The following is a 24,361-nucleotide window of genomic DNA, read 5'->3' as shown; positions in this document are numbered from 1 at the left end:
AGAAGTTAAGTGGCATAATGCAATAATAGATGAAAGTTTACCCATTCAGGACACGGCATTGTGTAATATGTATTTGTTGTATCGATTTAGTGCGTCGATCTGACGAGAAATATACTTTTCTCAACACCTATTTTCGCTCAACGTTGGATACAAAAGCACCAGTTTAATCTAGTACACGCAGTCTATCCAGTGGCCATTGCGGGATATCAATTTCTTCACTTCTAGGACGAAAAATGATAAAAGCTCATTTTGGATATGTCATTAATAACATCTGGTCATCCGCCAAACCGTATCCGAAACACCAAACCCAAAACAGAACCCAAAACAAAACAAAATCGTTTACTACCGCGCCATCACCAGCTAAGCGGACCCTCCCCACTCTGGTCCTCAAGAAGCCTAATAACCGGCTCAACAACCGTCCGCGTACTCCTCAACTGTGACCCCTGTCTTGTCCGCGTATAGAAGACAGGGCAGTCTTTACTATCACATCTCACCTCCTCCCCCCACGACGCGCCCATGCACGAGCGGCAGATCTTCTGCAAATAAACATCCCTCCTCTCCTCCTTCATCAGCCTATTCCGCATGTGGAGGAGCGAAACATGGCTATCGCGCAGACAACCGTTGCAAATCTGTTCCTCGCCCTCGTCCAATTTCTCCCGACAGACAACGCACGACGAGGATTTCATATATGATTCCAGCGTCTTTTTTGCAGAGAATACCCCCTCCCTGCTTGCGGAGGCATTTTCTTCTGCGCTTTCTACACGTCGCACACGCTGGTACTTGGGCATCTCGTCGTACCATTGCCGGACATTCGCGCCAACGAGATTGAAAATCCGTTCAAGTGGCGGAATTAAGTTTTTGGAAATGTAGTATTCTGCATCTAACTCTAGCTGCGAATCGTGAAGGAGGACTTCCGGAGGTACACATCGGTCAATAAGCCTCGCCCCGGGGGCGCCAGATATCACGACGTACGGGACACGCTCCCCATACTGTGCTTCTGTACGCGGATCTTCCAGCATCCTTTTGGAACTGATGAGAGCTCCAGGAGGAGGCATCCCTTTATCGCTATACGTCCCCAATCTAACTTCCTTGGCAAAGCAGAAGTCCTGAATTGACACCTTACCCTTCATGATCTTGGTACATTGTTTCTGAAAATAGCTCTTCACTCGACTCAGATCGGCTGTTTCGAACAGAATCCTCAGCACCTTCTCCTCGATTTTCTGCTCCGCAGGTGTCCCATCGCGACGGACAGTTTCAATCCCCTTGGCGTCAAATTCGGGTTCCTTCTGCGATCGATTCTCGTATTTATACCCTACGTACCGTTTCTTTGCCAAGAGCACGCATGGGTGGTAAACTTTCTCGAATTTAAGTTTGATCGGACGAGGATTGGAGTTAGTGATGGTCTTTGCGATTTCTTCGCCAATATCAAATGCCTCATCTTTCGTGCGCCCCTTAAGACAAACAAAGACACTATCCGTATCTCCATACACCACCTCTGCATTCCAACGTTCAACAGAATGTATCATAGCGATAGCTTTTTCTAGCGTCTCCCGGGCTGTCTGGACAATACTGTCTGCAATTTCCGCGCATGGCATTCGTCCAGAGAACGACGCAGATGTGTATCCATAGGTGACGTTGGCGATGAGTTTCAATGCCAGTTGTCGATTGTTTAGCAAGCGCTGCAAGTGCTTATCAGCTTTCCAAGCTTTCATACCACCCTTTACCATGACTCTGGTTTCTAGAATTTCGATCAACATTTTAGCCAATAATGACTTGCGGATATCCTGCTTAACATATATCATGCCATTGGGGGAGATGTTAATTTGATCCTTGAATAGTTCAAGGAGGCCCGCAGGCCTCCTGAAATCAATAAACCCTAGTTTATTCTGGCCCCGCCACTCGACCACTCTACCTAGGCAGGTGGAATAGCAGTAATTGTAGGCGATCATGATACTTGGATAGAGTGATTGAAAGTCAAGCACTAGAACTGGGCTGGTGTAAAAGTCACTTTGAGGCTCCATGACCAGGGGCAGGCATTCGAGTGCATTCTGTTGACCAACTTGTTTCCTGCCTGGGGAGATGAGGATGAGATTCTCAGGTTTAGCGATTCGGAACATAAGTGATTCGACTTTAAATTGAGATCCTCTCGAGAAAACTGAAAAGAAATCGACACCCAAGATGCGAGCCTGCTCACTAGTCCTGGAAATCAACTCGTTCGAGTCGATTATTTTCAAATTCAGCTGAACCCGACTGGCAAAATAGTTAATAACCTTTGCTATATCCCGAGGCCTCTGGCTCTGGAACCACTTAGTCAAGTCTTGGTAGTGATAATGCGGAATGCGTTGGTGAAGGAGATGGAAAGCAACATTCTCCATGGTGTATTGCAGCAGGTTTAACTCCCCACGCATGGCTCTCCACAAGTTGATCATATGCCGGCCAGTAACACGAATGGAAGACGTGTGATTGAAACCCCAGCGATCATTCTCCTTGCCAATTCGTCCATGGGAGTCGGTTTTCACCCTAGATAGTTCATCACACAGATCATAATCATACTTGTACCTAGCCCTTTCGATAAGGTAACCCCAAGAACTATTGTGCACTTCATAGCCTGTCAAAATATCCGGATCACATCGTCTTACCACGTCAACAAGCTTGGTTAAAAGATCAAGTTCACTGGTCTCTTCGTCAAACTCAGCGACCATGGTGGGTGATATTTTGGCAGCGAGACTCTCATTTTCCGCTAGTGCTATAACCCCAACAGCCAGGCCGCTGGTCTCATCATCCTCGTCGTCAGCGTCATTATCACCATCCTGCACACACCAGAAAATACAGGAGATTTCATCTTCTTCGGGATTCGGAACAAGAGTACCACGAGAATTTACATGGATCTCGAGGCTCATGACACTCATATATTGAGCCCCTTGTCGTACTTTTCTCGCCGGCTTTTTCTGGAAATACTTGAACCCATGGCGATCTTTTTGAGTGGGCCCCTCTACCTGGGAAAGAGACGAGTTTGCAGGCTTTTTTGCGGCAGCACTGTTCTTTTGAGCCTCCTTCCGTTTACGTGTTTCCTCTTCAAGCCATTCAACAACTTCACCAAGGCTTGGAGCAGCTGGTGCGAACTCCCAAGTTCGTAGTGAACAGGATTTACGAAGCCTGTTGTTATCTCTTTCGAGTGCATCTCTATCGACCATAATTGGAGGCCTTTCTCCGAACATTGCAGGAGACTCCCCAGTCGGATCGAATGGAGGTAAGTAAGGCACCGTGGTGCTCTCTAGCTTGAACTCTCTTCCAGCATACTCCCGGGGGCGATCAGGGACATCTTCCTCGTTGCTATAATGAGGTCCCTGGTAGATAATAGATGGCCGGCCATCGTCGTTCATAGTCGCTAGAACTTCTGAAGGAGAAGGGCATTGAGGAACGAAACTATAAAGTTTACCTTCTGGCGGTATATTGAACGATTGGTATAGACATCGCTGCACCTTCAAAACGGGGGATGGAGGCATCCCTGGTTGTTTTAACTTGCAAGAATCGTCACTTGTGCGGCGTGTATTTTCCGATTTGAATGTTTGGGCCGGTTGACTCGAACCTTGTTTTGGAATCTGTGAGTCTAATTTGTGCGATACATCACCCTGTTGGCTCAATCTTGCTGTAGTTGCAGGATTGTGAGGATCCTTGACAACATGGAAGGAGATTCGTTGATTTTTGGAATTCTTTCCGGCAGACTTTTGGGAAGATTTCGGCTGAGTTACAGGGGCAGGAGTAACTGTCGTGAGCTCTGCCTCTGTTGATTCAGCTATGGGGAGAGCTCTCAGCAAGGACCTGCCCGTTCCGTTGTGACCAACCACATCGTGTATTACCGGTATGTTGTTATCGTAGCTGAGTTTAAGCCGTTTATTCCTAGCATCTGCGTGAAGTCCAGATGAAAACGGGCGTTTTGATGTTTTAGCAGGGGGCTTTATATTGCTAATAAACTCCTCTTCGATCTCAAATGCATCCTCTTGGCTATTAATCGAGCCAGTCAACGGCCGAACCCCAACGCTTTCCAGCTTCGACAGGGTTGTTTCTTCTTCAACAGCATTAATTATCGCACCTGAGCCACTTTCGTTGTTAAGGTCTAGCGGATCGGCAGGATCCTCTCTAGGTTTGGGCTCCACTTCGTCACTTGCAATCTCAGCTTCTTGCTCATGTAAAAAAGACTCGTTCGCGTCATCATCCGAATCGTAGAAGATGTTTTCCAGATTAGGAAGAGTAATGAGGCTCTCGTCGACTTCGACATGCGCTTGGGACTCGTCTGCTTCGACATCGTCTAACCCTAAATCCTCAGATTGCGCCGCTTTCAAGTTCTCAGGAAACAGGTCTTCAACACTACTCAAAGCAGATATAACCGCAGCTTCAAAGGGTGTCGTAGGCACGAAATCCGTAAAGGCAGGCTTTCGCCCAAGATGTTCCGCATTTGCAATGGCTTCCACCTTTCCTTTATATTCCTCCTCATGAACCCAACCACCACGCCCATTATTCCTAGGATCTGCAGACATCGAAACTAGCTCATCAGGACGGAAAGGGCTGCTCTCCACATCATTACGCTTATCCCTCCTCCTTCGGGCTTCTTCTTCCCACAACCCAGCCAAACTAGGAACGAGTTTCTTGTCCGGCAGCACCGGTTGAAGCATCTCTACAAAGTCGTGATGTATTGGCCGCTCCTTGACCTCAAGGCGATTTACAATATCCTGAACATGGATGTCAACTTCTAAATCACAATGACTCTGTCGTGGTAATGTCGAAATATCGGAGACCGATCCCGGTGGAATTGACCGATCATGCCAACGATGAGTGAGGTTTTCAGAGTAAATTGGTATCGGCGCACGGAACATAACCTTGCTGCTCTTAAGGTATGCGCAACCGTATAAATTGTAGTCGCACATCCATTGCGCCAAATACTGCAGATGGCTCTCATAAGGTTGAAGGACGCGTTTCATTACAGCACCTTGTCTCAGCAGGTCTGCAAGGCGATTCATATGCATGGGGTTGAACAGGTATATCTTGAGGAAGAACCTGTATCCAACATGATACCCATAGAACGGAACACCCTTGACGAGGGTGATGTGGGCGACATAGGAGATTTTCCTTTCATAGGCATTTCGGCGATAGCTAACTGCCAGTGCATGATCGACGGACATGTGAAGGGTGCGAATGGCAGTGTTGACTACGAATATTAGGTATAGATTCAAAAATGAATAGGGAAGTTGTTTGTATTTTTGCTTATTTGATATTCTCTCTCTTTTTCCCTCGTTGTCATTTTCTAACCTTCTTTCGGATTCAAGCTACCCTGATATTCGATATACAGGTATGGGAATGCGCCATGGATGTGAGCGCACACCTTTTGTCCCGTTTCCGTCGCCCCGAAAACTCGGATGACGGGGACCTTTGGACGTGCATCTTTCGGAGCGGTACCATCACTGAGAGGAAGCTCAGGGTCCAAAGCTGTAGGTATCGACTGGTAGTGATCAATGCAGTTCAGCAGCACTTGAAACTTTTCCATCTGCTACCGGGGCGCGGACGATGTAGGGATAAATATTGCATTGGGTTTGATGAAATGTTCATAGGCAATAAAATGATACGAATAAGCACTTGTCCAATAAAAGGGGCATAATCCAACAGAAAGCCTGGGTTTCTACTATCGCTGGTCTCTTGCTTTGTGAGTTTCGGAGGTTGACGAGGTTGACGAGGTTTATGCGCAAGACGCGAGAAGAGATGGTGGTCATTAGGTCATCAAGATACGCTGGGTGGCGCCAAACCACGTGACATGGACAGCGACTAGGCTAATTGCTGGGGGATTGATTCCTTTACATCGACCATCCATCTTCAAATCAATTTCAAGAGGCACTCACTCTAAATTCTAACTACTGGAGAAGCCATCAGTCAGATCTTTCGGTTACCAGTGGGGTCCTCTGTACTGAGACGACATCGTTACTGCCCATCGAATCACCATGTCTCGAAGGCCGATGAATGTGGCGGCAAAAGAGCGCAACGAGTACATTCCCAGCTTCATCTCCAAGAAGCCTTTCTACGTCGATGACAAGTCCTCGGCAACCGACTATCTCGAACATCAACGTCTCCAGAAATCCAAAACAGACCAACAAAAATGGTACGACAGGGGGAAGCGCGTAGGACCGGTTGCAAGCAAATATCGCAAGGGCGCATGCGAAAATTGCGGCTCCATGTCCCACAAGATGAAAGACTGTCTGAGCCGCCCGAGAAAGTTAGGAGCTAAATGGACTGGGAAAGATATACAGCCGGACGAGGAGATTCAAAACGTGGATCTGGACTGGGATGCGAAGCGGGATAGATGGAACGGCTACGACGCATCGGAATATCGCAATGTGGTGGAGGAATATGAAGAGCTGGAAGCGTTGAAGAGGCAGGCAAAAGAACGCGCAAGAAAGGAGTCACTACTGGCTGACGAGACTGATGATGACGATGACGATGAGGAGGAGGAGGAGGAGGAGGAGGAGAAGGAGAAGGAGAAGGTGGCTAGTGGTGCGGAGGAGGCTAGATATGCGGAGGAGTCCGACATGGGTCGGCAACAGAGTACTGCTACACGCAACCTGCGGATACGAGAGGATACTGCCAAATATTTGCTGAACTTGGACCTTGACTCGGCCAGATACGACCCGAAGACTCGTCGGATGGTGGATATGGGTGCGCAATCTGATCAAGCTGCCGCCCTTGTTGCAGAGGAGAACTTTATCCGTGTTTCGGGTGACGCAGCTGAATTTGAGCGGGCACAGCGGTATGCGTGGGAATCCCAGGAGCGCGGCGATAAGGACCGTCAACATATTCAGGCAAATCCTACATCGGGTGAATACATTCGAAAGAAGAGGGAGGAGGAAGCGGAGAAGAAGCGCAGGGCGCAACGACAGGCGCTGTTGGAGAAGTACGGTGGCGAGAAGTATCTGCAACCGGCACCTTTGCGCGACGCTGCAGTCATCGAGAACGAACGATTCGTCGAATATGACGAAACAGGAGCAATTAAGGGAGCGCCTAAAAAGGTAGCGAAGTCGAGGTATGCCGAGGACGTATATATTTATAACCACACTTCGGTATGGGGCAGCTGGTGGTCGAATTTCGTATGGGGATATGCATGTTGTCATTCTACGGTGAAAAACAGCTACTGTACGGGAGAGGAAGGGAAAACTGCGTTTGAGGAAGCTCAAAACCTGTTGCTTAACGACATGGAAAGGGCCGGAGACGCGGAGGAAGAGGAAGAAGAAACACGAGAACAGACAGAGGCTACGAAGGCAGAATCCCAGTTGGCTAGGCGGGCTAAATCCGGGGATACAGGCCTGGGGAAGCGGACTCTGCAGGAGATGCAGCAGGGGGTCACTGAGGAGGAGCTGGAGGCATACAAGAAATCGAGGAGTGCAGCTGCAGACCCGATGGCAGCGTTTCTTGGGAAGGATAAGTTAGTTCGATGAGATAGACTTCAAAAAATATTCACCTGTTTCACGATTTTTTATTTATTTATTTATTTATTTATTTATTATTTATTTTAACCTTCTTTCATGCTTTTGAGCGTGCAAACGGAGTGCTATAACTATATAACTATTTACTGTCTTTTCTATTAAGAGTAAAAACACAATGGATGAATGCGAGCCAAAAATGTATGGAGAACACCCGCGCCTGTTTGGGCCCTCCTCTTTTTTTTTTTTTTTTTTTTTTTTTTTTTTTTTTTTTTTTATTATTATTATTATTATTATTATTATTATTATTATTTTTATTTTTTTTTTTTCGTCAGGCGGGCTTTGGGCGTTGTTTGCACGGCTTCCAATCGGCGGGAAATTTCAACAAGCCGTTGGACACGACTGAACCAACGACGAAAACAAAGGAGTGAAAATCGGAGCATAAACCGGGATGCAATAGCCGGGGCTCAAGGAGCGAGAGTTGATTCAACAATTCTCCGGGAATTCCTAGACGCCTCTCTTACCCCGTCCCTAAAACATACAATTCGTCGTAATCCGTAGCTGTTGTTGGTTGCTCTGTTCGGCGTGTTGTGACCCTGCAGCAAAGTTCCTCCCCCTAATGCCGGGTTTCCCCAACGACCGCCTGCACGAAGCTCCTGGGGCCGGTCAGCTCGGTTTAGTCAGTCACACCTCAACCACCTCGCGACAATCTTCACTTCACCTCACCTCACTTCACCTCACTTCACCTCATCGCTCATCGCTCCTCCACATTCCACCGCCGCCCTCGACACCCCATCCCTCCCCAGCTAGCCCCCGGGTGAGCAGTTGATCTGTTCTCTCGTCCTCCCGTCGAGTCCTCGTTCGTATTTGTTTGTTTGTTGTTTGGTTGGTTGTTGGTTGTTGTTGGTTGTTTTTTTTTTTCTTTTTCCTCCCCTTCTTGAGCCAAAGAATCACATCAATGTAGTCCCGTGTTCAGCAATGGATCGATAGCGAATCCCAGAAAGTCGCGGCTCAAGTGTTGTTCGTCCATTCGCACTCGCATTGCTGGATGCATTGCTCCTCCAGCGATCATCCCGTATTTCCATCGTCCCCACGTAATCGTTGAGAGGGCTACCTGTCACGCGGTGAAGAAAAGGATTTGGTGTCTGGTGCACTGCAGCCTGGGGGAGACAGAGGGCAAACTCTGGTGGCAGGTATTGGCTGGCTTTTGGAGAACGAACAGCAGTCCTCGACCGACCCCTTGGGTTCTCTCCCACTCCCAAGAACGAAAAAAAGAAAGAAATAGATAGAGATAAATGAAAAATGCCGTTGCAGAAAGCTACACCGCCGCCACGAGGTCCGCAGCCCACATCCTCCAGCCCTTCTCACAACGATGATTCTGGTTCTGGAGGTAGGGATTTGCCCGTTCAGCCAATGTCCTGCTCTTCAGCCAATATACAGGCCGCGAAGACTAACAGGCGGGTGCAAACAGCGGAGGCTTCGTCGCGAAGGGTGCAGAAAAACCCGTCTTCGGGGAGCATGACGGACAGCTCCAATTCCAGCTCCTTACTTTTCAGAAACAACGTGGAGCGTACTGGGAATGGTGTTTCGATTCGCAGACGACAGTCGATACGAGATCGGGATCAGAACCCGAATTTTGGCTCCCGACAGGGAGATCCTGTAAAACGGTATTGTTCTAATGGCAATTGGTTGTTCTTTACTGCGTTTATCTACCTGCTAACTGTGTACAACTTTCTGTGATGATTTCTAGATCCTTTCCCAATTATTCTAACCCACAAACACATTCAGCAAATCCTTCCATACAGTCCTCCTCGTCTCATGGGCATGGGCATGGGCATGGGCGCACGGGAAACAACAGCTCTCGTTTAAGTTTCAACTTCGTTACGCCCAGCGATCTGGCCCAGGACGAGAGTCGCACTCCTCCAGATAGCAGTGAATTTCTCGCCCCCATCAATTTCGACGATTTCCACAATAGCATCATGTCGAAAGAACCAAATTTGAGCCATTTCCCTCTTCCTTCGGCAATCAGCTACGATTCAAAACCTCTGGCTCCCCGATCAACACCACGATGGTCAAACCAGCAGCCACCGCAAAACGTGAATCACGTTCGGACAGCGCCGTTCTCCCGGCGAGCAAGCAATGCATCGAGGAGTACAGTGGGGAGTGTATCTACAGTAAATGGAAATGAAAAACCTCAGGCACCCAGTGCCGCTCGCGCACGTCGATTGAGCCATGCCCTTCCGCCTTCCTCTGGCGTCATGGCAACAACGACGACGACGGCGCGACCGCCTAGAAAATCCATTGGACCGGGGAGTTTAGTTACAGACGCCGGGGACCCCGGTGTCCCACGACGAAGACCAAGTTTGTCGACAAGGAAAAATACGGTGGACGCTAATCGTTCGGCTCAGCATCCTTTTTCTTTGCAGATGGCAACCCAACAAAGCATGGATGCAGGTCCTTCTGAATCTTCAATGTTTTTAAATACACCTAGAAACCAGAAAGCAAAATCACTGCAACCACCTCTGCGGGTGCCCAGAGAGAGTTTAATTATCCCATCCACTAGCTCAGAACCTTCGAGGTCTCTGTCAAATAGTGGTGTGCGAAGCCCAGGCAAGGCAGCGCAGAACCGGACAACTACTCCTTCATCGTCGTCGAAGCGGGTGTCGACTATGCCCCCTCATGCTCACGGTTTAGGAGCACGAACAATTAGCCCCACCGATGCCAGGCGTATGAAACGAATGTCATTGATGCCCCAACCTCCGCCAATGCCACATACACCTCCGACACAGCAAGATGCCACGCTCCCTCCGACCCGCTCTTCAGCCCAGTCTCCTTCCATGATACCCAGGAAAAGCGTTACTCCTTCCTCCACCAGGACCACGCCAGACCCGCATCGCAAATCCTACAGTTCAGGGATATCTTTGTCTTCCAATACCAGTAATAATTCTGCTCGAAATTCTAACGGGTCTTTGCAGCCAAGACTGTCCCAGAATGTTTCAACATCTAGACTACCAACTCCCAAACCACGTACTGAAAACTCATCGAATAATGAAGAGGAAGAAGTTCCCCCAGTTCCAGCCATTCCCAAGGCGTACGAATCGCCCAAGACTGAAGGAGAGCTCCAGCTTTCCGTCACTCGAAAATCCAGTCTACCCCTAGACGCTGGACGATCAAGAGTCAGCTCAAGATTAGACTCCGATTCCGTCGATACTCCTAGTAAAAGGCCTATATTAGATGATTTCCAAGTTACCAGAGCAATTATCCACCGGGCGGATTCCAAACCTAGACCTGCCTCAAATGTTGGCAGAAAAAACCTTCAACCACTGAAGCTCCCGCCCCTTAATCTACTGCCTCTAAGCATTCCTATGACGAACAAAATTAAATCTTTGAGAGATAAAGGCGCACAAGATTCAAACATGCGTGTCTTTAGCACACCCCCACCCCTCCTGCCCTTGACCAAAACCCCAACCACTCCAATGACAGCTTCAAAGGTCAGCTTCTTTTCTCATGGTATACTCGATCAAGAGCCACTGCCATCACCGCAACCGAGGAGCACTAGTTCGCATTATTCACTCCGCAACGATCCAGTCCGATTCCGGGCTCAAAATAGTTCCAGTGCCCTCGGCCCATTGGACGTTGCCTCCGACAGCAGGAGTGTTTCTCCTTATGTTTTGACGTCCATACCAGGAACGAAGCCAGAGTTTACTCATACACGACCCGAGTATTCCAGGACCAATTCTAATAGGCTGACTGGACCCCGGCCTCAAACTCAGTTTGCTACTATTTCTCCGCGTGTTGAGCCGTCGAACTTTGTTCTGCAACCGAGTACAGATAACGGATCTGAGAGTAGCCTCCCGTCTTCCACCCGACGGGACGCCAGAGGTGATCACTATAGAGCGAAATCTCACCATATTATCACGGAACCAATCAATGATCCCTCCAAGCATGGCAGCATGCCTCCTCCGAAACTTCCGGCGTCAGCTACTTGGAATAACCTGTCAAGTACTAGACAAAGCCCTAATTCCAAACCTGCATATATACAGACCAGACGTAAAGCGTCCACGTCAAGTGTCACAAATGGTATTACTCTGCGGAACCAAAGCGTCAGCAGCGAACAGAGTCTGGCTCTTAACCCCAGTTCCTCCATTGATGCCGGCGAAACTGAGAGTCAGCCCAGTCGGTCATCGTCTTTATTATCTCCTGTGCATAAACTCCTCTCAAACTCCAAATCCCCTCCTTGCAAGCTTCACCCTCAGGATCAGAATCTTGATCGGGACTATATATCAGCCGAAGAAGAGATGCGGAAACTAGGTAGTAAACGGAAAGATTTCGAAAGTGCCGTAAGGGAGCTAGACGAGTTGCGAAGACGGGCAAACCCTAAGGAGCGAGTTGGACCCGCACAGGCTCTAAAGATGGCTACTTTGAACATATTCGAGAAAGGCGAAATTATTGACTTCAAGGATATCTATTTCTGCGGCACGCACAAGGCGAAGAAACATGTTGGTGATCTTAATGCGCAAAGTGCCAATTTTGGTTACGACGATGAGCGTGGCGATTACAATATCGTCCTTGGAGACCATCTTGCGTACCGTTATGAAATTGTCGATATCTTGGGCAAGGGGAGTTTTGGTCAAGTGGTACGATGCGTTGACCATAAAACAGGGGCCCTCGTTGCGGTGAAAATCATCAGGAATAAAAAGCGATTCCATCAGCAGGCGTTGGTTGAAGTGAATATCCTACAAAAGCTTAAGGAATGGGTAAGTTCTTCCTTTCCCTGACACAAACTTCCCAATAGTTCTTATATATATTCTAACAACATCTGCAGGATCCCAACCGACGCCACAGCGTTGTGAACTTTACTCAAAGCTTTTACTTCCGTGGGCACCTTTGTATATCGACAGAACTTCTAGGCATGAATCTGTATGAGTTTATCAAAGCTCATGATTTCAGAGGCTTTTCGCTTAAACTCATCCGCCGGTTTACGAAGCAGCTGCTCAGCACTTTGGTTCTTTTGCACAAGCACAAGGTCATTCACTGTGACCTGAAACCAGAGAATGTGCTTCTTGCTCACCCTATGCATTCGGAAATCAAAGTGATTGACTTTGGCTCGAGTTGTTTCGAAAATGAGAAAGTGTACACTTACATACAGAGTCGCTTTTATCGCTCCCCTGAAGTTATTTTGGGCATGTCGTACGGAATGCCCATTGACATGTGGAGCGTGGGCTGTATCCTAGCTGAATTATTCACTGGCTACCCCATTTTCCCTGGTGAAAACGAACAAGAGCAGTTGGCATGTATCATGGAGGTGTTCGGACCCCCCGAAAAACATCTTATCGAAAAGAGCACACGGAGAAAGCTTTTCTTCGACTCACTCGGCAAGCCTCGTCTGACTGTCTCATCCAAGGGTAGAAGAAGAAAGCCAAGCTCCAAGGAACTCCGCCAAGTCCTAAAATGCGACGATGAAGCTTTCCTCGACTTTATAGCTCGCTGTTTGCGATGGGATCCAAACAGACGCCTCACTCCCAACGACGCCTTAAACCACGAGTTCATCACCGGCATCAAATCCAACCCGCGATCACGAGTCCATCTCGTCTCGGTCAACTCGCCAGCAAAACGCATGGCTTCAGGACCGGCCTCATCAACCATCCGACCGCTTCCCGATCCCCCATCCTTCGCCACCAAGAGTGGAGGGCGAGTTCGAGATTCGTCAAGCCAGTCTCCCATTAAGAATACAGGTCCTAAACGGAGTTCAACTATCAGCACTGCCTCCACGGTAAACAGTATAAGCAAGCGAACGTCGAATGGAAATCCAATATCCGGCTCCGCTCTGCCACGGGTCTCGAGAGCTGCTAGTGGGAAAGCGGATCTGGCAACAGCGGCAGCGGCAGCCAGCCTGGTAAGCTGAAGCCCATCCATCCACTCTCTGGCGTCTCGTCCTGGATTCGTTCACAACCCACTCCCACAACATGTGAATACTGACCGGGTGAGATGGTGCAGAAAACAAGATAGTTGATGCAGCTTACATATTTTATGGGTATCATGCATGGACTCACCACTAGAAGTCCGCTCTCTGTTCACATTTTCCCCAAGATAACACTTTGATGAAAGCATTTTCTTTATTGCGGTTCGAATTGGCCCCAGTCACTGCCTGTTTCATATTTTTAACCCGCAATATCTTTTTTGCCAGTTCATACCCAACCATCTACATCTACACTTTCAGCTTTTACCTTCCTTGTATTCATTTTGACTAAAGCTCACCCTGCAGTGTGTGAGTGTCTTTTGATATGCCCCCTGTTTGTATTTAATGTCGGGGTCTCCCATTTTCATTTCTTTTGTTGTGCTTTAACCCCTCCATTTCTTATTATGATGTACAGCAAATAAACATGTTTTCCCTTTTCCCTATATTTTCTTCTGCTGGAATGGAACGTTTCGATTTTCATTTTGGGTGATTTTTGTTTGCTGTCATTTCCTAGGTCGTTCTCACTCATCATCGGACTTCTGGTTCCCTTTTTCCATGTCAATACCATGTACCTTTCTTGGAAAGATTACCGGTTCGATTGTTGTACTTGCGGTGGTCCTCGTACAGTCCTTGTTGCTTATTCACTCTTTAATTTTTCACCTAGCTTATATAGACTAGGCTTCCTTTCTTCGTTCTTAGCTGTACTTGCTTGGCAAATGTTCCACTCCGACCCTCCTAATTTTTTTTTTTTTTCTTTTTCTTTTTCTTTTACTTTTTTATTTTGTTTGTGAAATCTCTTAGAAAATATCGCATACACCTCTTGGCACAGCTGAGTTTTCTTTAGAGAGAGATGGAGAGGGAGGGAGGGAGAGGCTTGTTCTACAAAGGTGCTATCCTCCGTTCTTCTCGCTTGGCTTTTACTGTCTTTGCACCTTTTCAATTTTATCATTTCCCTTCCCTTTCTCCATATGTTTATGTCCTTTTTTCCCCACTCCTGTGACATTTGATTGTACGTATATACATACATTGATGCAGGTGTCTTGAGGTCCTGGGCTTGATTTTAATGGTGTTGGCTTCTTCCTGAGTAGCTTGTTATTCGGCAGGATTTTTCCCCTTCCCCCCTCTTCTGTTTTATGTTTCAGTCAGCTTTTCTGAGCTGATAGTTATTTGCATGAAATGCCTACTCATCTAAAAAATTACATTACATGATCTAAATGTGAAATGCACCCTGCTAGTTATTTTATCAACTTTTGCATATAACTTGATATTATCCACTCTTTGGACCAGTCCGTTTTAAGTTTAGCGCTGTGGAGATGTGGAAATCTGGCCGAATGGACACTTGGCTTAGTCATCGCCCATATCAAAAGAGATCACCGTAGACAATTTCGCCGCCCGGAACAAATGGCTTGAAGCAATACCCGACAATGTGCATGCTCCCTCCAGTCCCTTTTCTTATATGATATCTGGTTGCGAGCTTAAGTGGTGAAGGGGAGGAGATTCTTGACCTCCCATTCCGCATTGGTTATTTGAGATTTCCTTCATGCCTCTATTCCGTCATTGAGAGTCGTCTCACGCGCTTCATTACGAGCTATAATAGATCTAAAATCTCGTATCCGCCGCCCCAATGAACGGGTTTGCGAAGCATGGCTTGGATGAAGATGCGTTTGGAGAGAAGTTTGGCATCGGATCGGGACTGAGGACTTTTGATGCATTTCGTAAGTTTTCTTAATGGTGCATTGAATTCTTAAGCGTCCATCTATATCACCTCCTGGAGCGAATCATAGAAAAAAATGTCTCAAGCTAACAACTGCTTCCTCTGCAAACAAATCACCAGCAAAAACAAAGCCCACATACACCTCCTCAACTCGACGCGGCGGCCAGTGGACCGTCGTGGTGTTCGTCCTCTGCGCCCTCCTCTCCATCAGCGAGCTCCGTACCTGGTACAAGGGCGTGGAGAACCACCACTTTAGCGTCGAGAAGGGCATCTCGCGCGAGCTTCAGCTAAACCTCGACATCGTAGTCGCAATGACATGCGACGCACTTCGTATAAACGTGCAAGATGCAGCGGGGGATCGAATTCTCGCATCAGACATGCTGAACAAGGAACCCACAAGCTGGGCTGCGTGGAATCGGGAGCTGAACGTTGCCTTGAGCGGGGGTGGTCGCGAGTACCAGACCCTTACTGAAGAGCATGCGGGGCGGCTGATGGAGCAGGAGGAGGATATGCATGTGGGGCATGCGCTGGGGGAGGCGCGGAGGAGCCACAAGCGGAAGTTCCCCAAAGGTCCGAAGTTGAAGAGAGGTGAGATGCCGGATTCGTGTCGCATATATGGGAGCTTGGAGGGGAATAAGGTACAGGGTGACTTTCACATTACTGCGAGGGGCCACGGGTATTTCGAGTATGGGGAGCATTTGGATCATCATGGTATGTTTTCTATGCCTTTTTCTCTCTCAACACATCATCCCCTATCCCTGCCCCGTAAAGACGAATATCAATCCTAACAAGCCAACCCAAATAAAAAAATAAAAAATAAAAAATAAAAAAGCCTTCAACTTCTCGCACATGATTACAGAACTATCATTTGGCCCACATTACTCCACTCTCCTCAACCCGCTTGACAAAACAATGTCCACAACCCCCTTCAATTTCTACAAGTACCAGTACTACATGTCCATCGTACCAACCATCTACACCCGCACCGGCACCATCGACCCATACAGCCAAGTCCTCCCAGACCCATCAACCATCTCCCCGTCCCAGCGCAAAAACACCATCTTCACCAACCAGTATGCTGTAACCTCTCGATCCCACGAGCTTCCCGACGTCCAGTTCTACGTCCCTGGCATCTTCTTCAAGTACAGCATCGAGCCGATTTTGCTGATCATCAGTGAGGAGAGGGGCAGCTTGCTGGCGCTGCTGGTGCGGCTGGTGAATGTTATGGCGGGCGTGGTGGTGGCGGGAGGGTGGTTGTTTCATCTAAGTACGTGGGCGACGGAGTTCATCAGTAGGAGACAGCGGAAGCCTGAGGGTATGCTGAATGGGAGGGTTGGGGAGGAGGAGGATGAGTGAGGGACATTCATTTCTTTTTCCTCTCTCTCTATTTTTCTCTTTTTCTTTCTTTCTTTTCTTTCCTTTTCTTTCCTTTTTTTTTTTTTTTTTTTTTTTTTTTTTGGTTCTGGATAGATGTTATACATTTCCCCTATTTTCCTTTAGGCATCTCTTCGCTCTCTGTACGGATTTTATCTATGTTTTATTGCTCGTCAAAGTTTTTCTGGGTTCTCGCGATCTTTCCAATCTAGCGTTCTATTATTCCCCAAGCTGCTTTTATTTAGGGGCTTTCTGTCTCGTTCCTCACACTTGAATGACACGTCCTCTTTCGGTAGATGGATTTGCACTGTATGCTAATCACTTCGCACTGTTTCGATAGTTCAATTCATTTTTGTGGAGTAGACCACATTAGTTCACAATTGAGGGAGGATGGGGTGGGAGTTTAAAACTGAAACTTAGGTTTTCACATACAAATTCATTTGCTTGAGTGCGTGTCTACAGCATGTCATTGTATATATTACATGCTAGAAAAGAAGAAAATCGCCTGGATGGGTATGTAGAACACGGGAGATAAGGACTACCAACAGGTAAAGATAACTAATAGAATGATGCCATCAGAAAGCCTCAGCCAGCCAACAAATAACATATCTCGCCATTCCAACCAACATCAACACATCTGACAACCCAAAAGACCTCATGTCTTATAAAAGAACCAATCCAAACTCTTCATCCAGACAGCCAGCAACAACATTCGAACCTCAAACCTCAAAAATCTCACCAAGTCCCACACCAGCCCCCTGAGCTCCATACCTCGACTCAACCAAATCCAACCTCCACCCCTTCCAATTCTTCAGCGCCTCATGAATCTCCTTCGTCCGCTCGTCCCGCATCCTCTTTTCCTCCGCTGCCCACGCCTCAGCGTCCGCATGGGACCCAACCTCCCCGTCCTTTTCAGAAAAAAGATTCTGCACGTGACTGATATTCGACACAGCTCGGCTACGATGACGGTCATGGCCTGCAGTTGGACTGCCAGACTCCCCTCTAAAAGCAGCCAGCCCACTGGAGAGTACAGTAGTAAACGAAGAATGTTTCTGCTGTTGCTGCTGCTGCTGGTGTCTACCAGAAGCCATGCTCTTACGACGGGAATGATCCGACCCGGTGCCGGGAAGCCCGCCAACGAGATCCACATCATCAAACGCACCAGCGGACGAGGAACGATCGGCGAGGTCGTCCTCCAGGTCGCCTCCGTCGCGATGAGAGGCACCCGCAGACAGTTCACTCTTCCTCTCCTGCCAAATTCCACGACGCAGGTCGAAATTCTCCCCCTCAAGCTCACGAACCCGTCTCTCAAGCCGCTGCCTTGCTTCGTCTTCCAGCTCATCAAGACCTTCCTCGTCTCCAACATTACTCACCTCCTGTTTCCGCATGTGCTCCCGCTCTTCACGCAGTCGTAGATTCTCATTCTCAATCGTAATTAGCTTGCGCTTTAGCGTCGTAGCGTCTTTTTCAAATTTGTCGCGTTCACGCAGGCGGATGCTACTTCTATTCTCAGATTCCTTGTGAAGATTCCCCAGCGCTTGAAGTTTTTTCTCCAGCGTTTCAATCTTCTTATCAGCCTCAGATTTCGCGGCTTCGGCCTCCTGAAGCTGCCGTTCTAGATTCTTGATTAGGGTTTCTGACGAAGTTTTATCCACTCCTTCCTTTACAGCCTTTTCCACTGCACGAGTAAGTGAGTGTTTGGCATCTGCAAGTTCACGTTGCGTTTTCTCAAGCGTAGCTTCGCTACGTGAGAGCTTATCTTCGAGGGCAGATACCTGTTCCTGGGTAGCAGACGTAGTTGACGATTGCGAACTGAGCTGGGCACGTAAATTCGAGATTTCCAATTCCATAGCTTCAATCGTAGCAGATTTAGAATCTAATTGAGCAAGAAGAGCAGCCGGGGGCGACTCCGCATTTCCGGATCCAGATGCAGAAACACTATTCGTCCGATGCGACCTGCTATGCAACAGCGCATTCTGCCGCTGTAACGCCGTGATCTCCGCTTTCTGCAGCAAGAAAGAAAGAAAAAAAAAAATTAATCACACCAGCCATCTTAAATAACTATAAGAAGAAGCAATAGAAACTATAGTTACGCAATACTTACCAACATCTCGACCTCCCCCGCCCTCTCCTCCGCCCTCCCCAGCTTCTCCTTCACCATAACCAACTCCCCCCTAACCTCCCTCAACTCCTCCAGCCGCTCCTCCGACCTCTTCCACCTCGCACCTACCTCCTCCACCTCCCTCTCAAGCCTCTTATTCTCCTTCTCCAACTCATCCAGCCTCAGCGCCTGCTTCCTAAACACCTCAGGAATGTAGTCTCCATCAGGATTGAGAGGGGGTAACGATGGTGATTTGACACCTGCTGTGGCTGGCGGTGGTGACGTTGGTGAAAAGAATGGCGGTTGGCCTGTCTGCTGACTCAGGGAGGTGCGGCGGAAGGAGGAGGAGCGGAGTTTTGACTGCAGGGATAAGGACGGTTGACGGCCGTGTGGAGTTCGGGAGGGGAGTGGTTCTTCGGTGGTGTCTTTTGTGGGGTGTTCTGGGTTTTCGGATTGAGGTGGGAGGGTGGACGTAGAAGGTTCCTGAGAAGAGCGTTCTTCGGGCGCATGTTCACGCTTCACCTCTTCTTCTTGTTGCCCATGTTCTTGAACGGGAGCAAGTGGGGGCTGGGGAGCAGCGGCGGGGGCAGTTTCCACTTCTTCTTCTTCTTCTTCTTCTTCTTCTTCTTTAACTTTCTCAACAGGGGCCGGGGAATCAGCTGTTTCCGTCGTCGTTACAGTCGTCGCAGGCCCCCCGGTTTTGCTCTGCTCTCCAGTGCCTGCAGGTTTCTTCCCAGCCTTCTTGGCCTGTTGCTTTTGCAGTTGTGCAACCTGTAACCAAAAGAGTTAGAATTGTAGTGCTATAGAAACAATGCGAGTGCAAGAGCTGAAGATCATGGAGGAAGAATTGGGCCCCAATATATATAAATATGTATGAATGCTAGAGTATCGTAAATAAAAGACACATACGCGCTTCTTCGCAGCGGCAAGTTTTTCCGCCTTTCCCTTGTCTTCTGCCTCCGTCATTGTTTCTCTTCCTTTTCGCCCAGCTGAAGATTATTAGGGGACTGTGATATGGAATGACATTCGATATAAAAATTGCTTGTCGTTTTGACCTGTCGTTGTCTACCTTTTCTTTTGAAGTCTTTTCAACGATCTGATATCGCTTACGTCATCGCACACATCAAACTCACGTGATATTATCTTTTTGGGGCTGTTCCATCCTGCATAAGAATAGATTCCCCTGGATGACGAATTAAGGAGCTTGAACATACTTACATGATATAACTATACACTAGTGAAACTACACATGCCCTCTATTGACTGAAACTGAAAACCTATAATGCGTTGACACCGCAAGCAGAAGATCGAGTAGATGAAAAACAAAGCTCTTCAGAGCCAGGCAATTTGATCCCATTGTAGAAAACCTCACTGAATGCATAATCTGGCTGTGTTAAAAGATATAAATGGAGGGGGGCGGAAAGGAGAAAATAATAACAATAGTCCGAATAACATACAACAAATGCCTTCCTCCCTCTTTCCCTTTGCCCTGAATCTAAAGGAGGAAGCAAACCCGCCATTCCAGAATCTCTCATCAACAATATAGCAGCGTATGCAATGTATGCGTGGAGGAGAAGCGACCGAGATAGAAAAACCAAGATAACAAAAGCAAAAACACGATGGAGCCCTGGTATCATCATCATCATCAGCCAAAAGGGGAGGAAAGAAAGAAACTCAACGTGAAAAGCACGAATCCATCGAACGCCGCATCCTACGGCGTCTGGGTGGACAGGGCAGACAGCACCTCAGCTTGGGGAAACATGCAGAAAAGAAAAAATAAAAACAAAACCCAATTTCTCGCCCACGAGAAATATGCTCTGCCCCAATTCCATATATCTCAGCATTGCCAGTACATTATATCCCCAACTTAAACCTCCATGGAATCTGCAATTTCATCACTAACCGCGCACATCGAACTCTTCCTCCTAGACCTAGACTGCACCTCCTTATCGCTAAGAAGATAATTATCAAACTCATCAACAACAGGTCTAACAGGCTTTGGAGACGCCTGGGGGTTTTCTTCCACTTCATCCTCCTCCTCCTCCTCCTCCTCCTCCTCCTCCTCCTCCTCCTCCTCCTGGTACTCCTCCTCCTCCTCCTCCTCCGGACTGGCCCCGCTCACCGGATCGCCCAGCCAGTACCTTACCCGTTTCCTCGCCCCATAATCCGGCGTCAAAGATCCGTCATCCCCATTTCGCATGTCAACCAGTGACGGTGTCGTGGATCCATCCGGCAGGTGGTTGAGGATACTAATTCCGCGAAGATATAGGTAACAGACGCGTTTGCGCGTCTTATTGAAGAAGAAATAGTTCAGGCTCCAGATGGCCCCTTCATCACCGTCGTAGGGATCTTCCTCTGGTGAATAGCAGAATATCGCGCATTCATTCAGCGACATTTGATCGTCGATTATCTTCCACATTCTGGGGCCCCAGGAATGCATTGTGGAGGTGGAGGGACGTAGACCGAAGGCCGTGGTTGATGTTTGAGGGTTGACATCACGCGCCATGCGGGGGCGGAGGTTGAAGAGTGCGGTATCGATGACATTCATCACGCACTTTAGGCTTTTCTCGCATTGGAAATCGGATGGCCGGAGGAGATGGGAGAAGTCATAATCGGGATGGCTGGCGTTCAGCGTCGCGATGAGATAGGCGAAGGTACGACGGCTTGAATGTTCGCTCAGTGGACCGAAGGGACTTGAACGCGATAGGTTCAGCGATTGTGCGGCCTGGGAGGCGTTGGGCGGGGAGAGGGAGGCGGAGAGCCGGAGGAGCGATTCATATTGCGATTCCAGCGCGTTTTCGATGTTCTTGTATAATTTCTTGTCACCTCCTGCGGCCTTTGTTGTATACAGATCACAACCACCAACGACGTGGCAGTCCTCTGTGTCGAAGTTGAGGGCGCCTGCTACGTCTTCAAACTCGCTGAGTGGGAGGAACTACATGGCATAGATTTCATCAGCAACACTAACACTCCAGGCAGGGACATAGCCCCGAGGATTGCTTCTTCGGACCTTCATGACTGTAGATGATGGTTCGTTGAGATTATCAATTCACGGGCTTGATTGACAGTGGATTCTTTGCCGGTAGTTCGATGTGATAGCTCTGCGGAAGCAAGCCGAGCAGCGATCAGCGCGATCCAGGCTTGGTGCAAGGACAACTCTTAGATGATCGACTGAGCCAGACGACGAAGGTCTAGCAAAAAGTAGATGAGGGCAGGACAGGCATCGCGGCAGGTTTCCTGGAGTTGATGCTATATTGGTAGAATGGTGAGGGGGTGAGAGGATGTTCATAATAAGTGGTTGGGTTGTTGCTGGAGGGGTAATGACGCATGTTTCTTGCTGTGTTGTTCAACTGCGGGTCCGGGGTCACGTGGTCGCTGTGCAGTCGCACTTGCCGGTGGAGTGGCGCTGCTTCCTGATACAGCAATTGGCCAAATCAGTCGCAAACACGTAGCGGACTCAAGGAAGGGAGAAGGAGCGAACAAGATAAAGGATCCACACATATTGAAGGAAAGAGAAGAACAAACAACACAGCAACAAACAGCAACAAACAGCAACAACAGCAACAGCAACAGCAACAACAACAGCAACAGCAACAACAGCAACAACAAACAGCAACAACAGCAACAAACAGCAACAAACAGCAACAACAGCAACAACAACAACAGCAAAGCGCCTGGCAGCCCCTTGCAGACTCCTTGAAAGACTCCCTTGTTTCCCTAGGCACAGTGGTAAATATGAACAATAGTATTTGGCCCCCAACCCGGGATAAAGGATGAAAATGCTTGATCAACTGTTGTTGGCGGTAGCAGCTGAGATATTTGACTGGCAGAACATGTAGTAATCGGCCATAACCCTCCCGATCTCCATATGGAGCCAACCAGCTAACAGTTAACATGAACAATGAGCATCGTCCGCAACAGCAAGCTAGAATCCCAATTGTCTCAACGCAGCCAATTCAGCCTCAGACTCCTGTAAATCCACCAAAGAATGATCAGCAACTTTCGAAAACATGGGTAACACTCAAAGAAAAGGGTGTATGAGGAATATGATCGTCGTATATGATAACCATATCTTCGGGGGAATATCCTTCTCCCAAAACAATCAAAATGATGCCGGACGCCGAAAGTTCACATTCGCCAAGGACAAGATAGGCAGAGCAAAACCGGCCAGTGTAGGAGCCGCTACAAAAGGAAAAGAAAAAAAGAAAAAAAGAAAAGGGAGGGACGACAAGCGGGGGGTTTCTGCCATAGAGATACCCCGCTACCCCGCTACATAATCTTCGTAACCACATCTCGCTCGACCTGGTAGCGGGGCGGGAAGAGAGGATGATTAGCAGGAATATGGCAGTAAGGCGATGACCATAAAGGGAAATGTTCGGTGCATTGGAGGGGTGAGAGATGGGAGGTTGGGAGGTGGATGGGTGGTGGGTTGGTGGTTGTGCTTCGATCTGGGGCATAGGCAGCAGTTTATTTTCAACAGCTTACACTTTCTACTCTTCCTAATTTTCGCCCTCTATTCTCTCTCTTCCCTTACCTGTACACCTATGTAGATATATATATCCTCTCGGATCGGACTTTAATCAAAGAAACCATCCCCCTCACTCACCTCCATATCCTCCAAACTATCCTGCTGCGAAATGCACCTGAGAACATTCTTCTTGCTGCTCTCCTGCATCTCCCCGGCCAGCAGCAGCTCGTCCAGGATGAAATACGCCTTCTGGAAATTGAAGATGATGTCCAGTTCGCAGACGTTGCCGTAGTACTTATCCATCTGCTCGACGTAGCGATGGACAATCTCGAGGATGATCAGCTCGTTGTCGGAGGAGGAGCAGCCGGCGATGAAGAAGAGGGATGCATAGCGGCGGTAGACGACTTTGGTGTCTGCAGGTTATCCGTGTTAGACTCATTTCCCTATAGATACATACATCCATACATCCATAAGATAGACATAGATATAGATATAGATCCGTTGGCTTTTATCGCACCTTTATACTCGAGAAAATTGCACATGCGAGTGCGCCGCGAGAGGACGAGCTGTGTGACATCTTTGATGATTTTGGCCTTGTCTTTGGGAGACAGGGTGGAGAACCATTTTGCAAGTCTCTGGAAGGAAAAGAGTGTGGGAGTTAGATTTTTGTTTTTTTTATTGTTTTATTATCGAAGTATAATTAGATCCCGTGGTGGAAGTCGGGCCTGGATTAAGGTGGGTGTGACGAGGGGGGGACTCACCACTTTGCCCTGCCTCGACAACAGTATCAGATAGCTGCAGATGGGGTTTTTACTGGTTAGACATATTGTTCCTGGAGGATTGGCAAATAATATTCCGGCAACTTACCTGATTGCCATACTCTCGACAGAAGGGTAAAGAATGTGGCAGTGGGGGGATGTTGTGTATGGAGAAGTGATAGTTGTATGTTTTTCTATATCTTACTTCTTCCCCTTAAGGTGTTGGTTGTTCGGGAGGAATAACGGGTGTTAGATAAGCCAATCAGCGCTGCTGCCCCTCAACGATAATGGTTGGAACAGTCAGCATCGCAATCCAACGCGACTCTTCAGTCATTGACGTAGGACCTGAAATGCTCGTCGTAGTTGGACTGCGGCCAAAACAAACTACAGAAAACATATGATAACACATATATCTATTGACTGCCATTCCATCACTAAGATTAAAGGGTTCATCTCACAGTCTGAAAGTAACTACAGGTCACCATGAGGCTGCTTCTCTCTACATCGTATGCGTGCCTAACCCC

General features: G+C 48.1%; 8 protein-coding genes across 8 annotated transcripts in view; 4 read left to right on the top strand and 4 right to left on the bottom strand.

The window, feature by feature from the left end:
- Window positions 1-353: 353 nt before the first annotated feature.
- PAAG_05867 (polymerase zeta subunit) lies at window positions 354-5,542 on the bottom strand (the record flags this gene model as incomplete). Its single annotated transcript, XM_015845705.1, has 2 exons — window positions 354-5,206; window positions 5,308-5,542. The coding sequence occupies 2 exons, from the start codon at window positions 5,540-5,542 to the stop codon at window positions 354-356; spliced, it is 5,088 nt and encodes a 1,695-aa protein (XP_015699931.1).
- Window positions 5,543-5,990: 448 nt separating this feature from the next.
- PAAG_05866 (pre-mRNA-splicing factor slu7) lies at window positions 5,991-7,478 on the top strand (the record flags this gene model as incomplete). The annotated part of the gene is made up of 1 exon (XM_002792032.2): window positions 5,991-7,478. One exon carries the CDS (start codon window positions 5,991-5,993, stop codon window positions 7,476-7,478), a length of 1,488 nt encoding a protein of 495 aa, XP_002792078.1.
- Window positions 7,479-8,765: 1,287 nt separating this feature from the next.
- PAAG_05865 (glycogen synthase kinase-3 beta) lies at window positions 8,766-13,368 on the top strand (the record flags this gene model as incomplete). The annotated part of the gene is made up of 3 exons (XM_015845704.1): window positions 8,766-9,130; window positions 9,214-12,220; window positions 12,289-13,368. The coding sequence occupies 3 exons, from the start codon at window positions 8,766-8,768 to the stop codon at window positions 13,366-13,368; spliced, it is 4,452 nt and encodes a 1,483-aa protein (XP_015699930.1).
- A 1,678-nt stretch (window positions 13,369-15,046) lies between these two features.
- On the top strand, window positions 15,047-16,492 carry PAAG_05864 (hypothetical protein; the record flags this gene model as incomplete). The annotated part of the gene is made up of 3 exons (XM_015845703.1): window positions 15,047-15,137; window positions 15,257-15,847; window positions 15,969-16,492. The coding sequence occupies 3 exons, from the start codon at window positions 15,047-15,049 to the stop codon at window positions 16,490-16,492; spliced, it is 1,206 nt and encodes a 401-aa protein (XP_015699929.1).
- Window positions 16,493-17,229: 737 nt separating this feature from the next.
- PAAG_05863 (M protein repeat protein) lies at window positions 17,230-19,577 on the bottom strand (the record flags this gene model as incomplete). The annotated part of the gene is made up of 3 exons (XM_002792029.1): window positions 17,230-18,516; window positions 18,615-19,382; window positions 19,521-19,577. The coding sequence occupies 3 exons, from the start codon at window positions 19,575-19,577 to the stop codon at window positions 17,230-17,232; spliced, it is 2,112 nt and encodes a 703-aa protein (XP_002792075.1).
- A 901-nt stretch (window positions 19,578-20,478) lies between these two features.
- PAAG_05862 (mitogen-activated protein kinase MAF1) lies at window positions 20,479-21,627 on the bottom strand (the record flags this gene model as incomplete). Its single annotated transcript, XM_015845702.1, has 2 exons — window positions 20,479-21,546; window positions 21,580-21,627. 2 exons carry the CDS (start codon window positions 21,625-21,627, stop codon window positions 20,479-20,481), a joined length of 1,116 nt encoding a protein of 371 aa, XP_015699928.1.
- Window positions 21,628-23,187: 1,560 nt separating this feature from the next.
- On the bottom strand, window positions 23,188-23,957 carry PAAG_05861 (AP-1 complex subunit sigma-1; the record flags this gene model as incomplete). The annotated part of the gene is made up of 4 exons (XM_002792027.2): window positions 23,188-23,492; window positions 23,597-23,714; window positions 23,841-23,874; window positions 23,947-23,957. The coding sequence occupies 4 exons, from the start codon at window positions 23,955-23,957 to the stop codon at window positions 23,188-23,190; spliced, it is 468 nt and encodes a 155-aa protein (XP_002792073.2).
- Window positions 23,958-24,320: 363 nt separating this feature from the next.
- Window positions 24,321-24,361, top strand: part of PAAG_05860 (glutamate-cysteine ligase) — a gene marked incomplete at both ends in the record, with an annotated part of 1,280 nt that continues 1,239 nt past the window's right edge. Inside the window, one exon of the mRNA XM_015845701.1 lies at window positions 24,321-24,343. Coding sequence (XP_015699927.1) covers window positions 24,321-24,343 — 23 coding nt within the window. The remainder of the gene's footprint in view (window positions 24,344-24,361) is intronic.

Source organism: Paracoccidioides lutzii, assembly GCF_000150705.2.
Source record: "Paracoccidioides lutzii Pb01 unplaced genomic scaffold supercont2.16, whole genome shotgun sequence".
NCBI classification, from domain to species: domain Eukaryota; kingdom Fungi; phylum Ascomycota; class Eurotiomycetes; order Onygenales; family Ajellomycetaceae; genus Paracoccidioides; species Paracoccidioides lutzii.
Note: the sequence above shows the minus strand (reverse complement) of the source record. Positions and strands in the feature narration are given on the sequence as shown.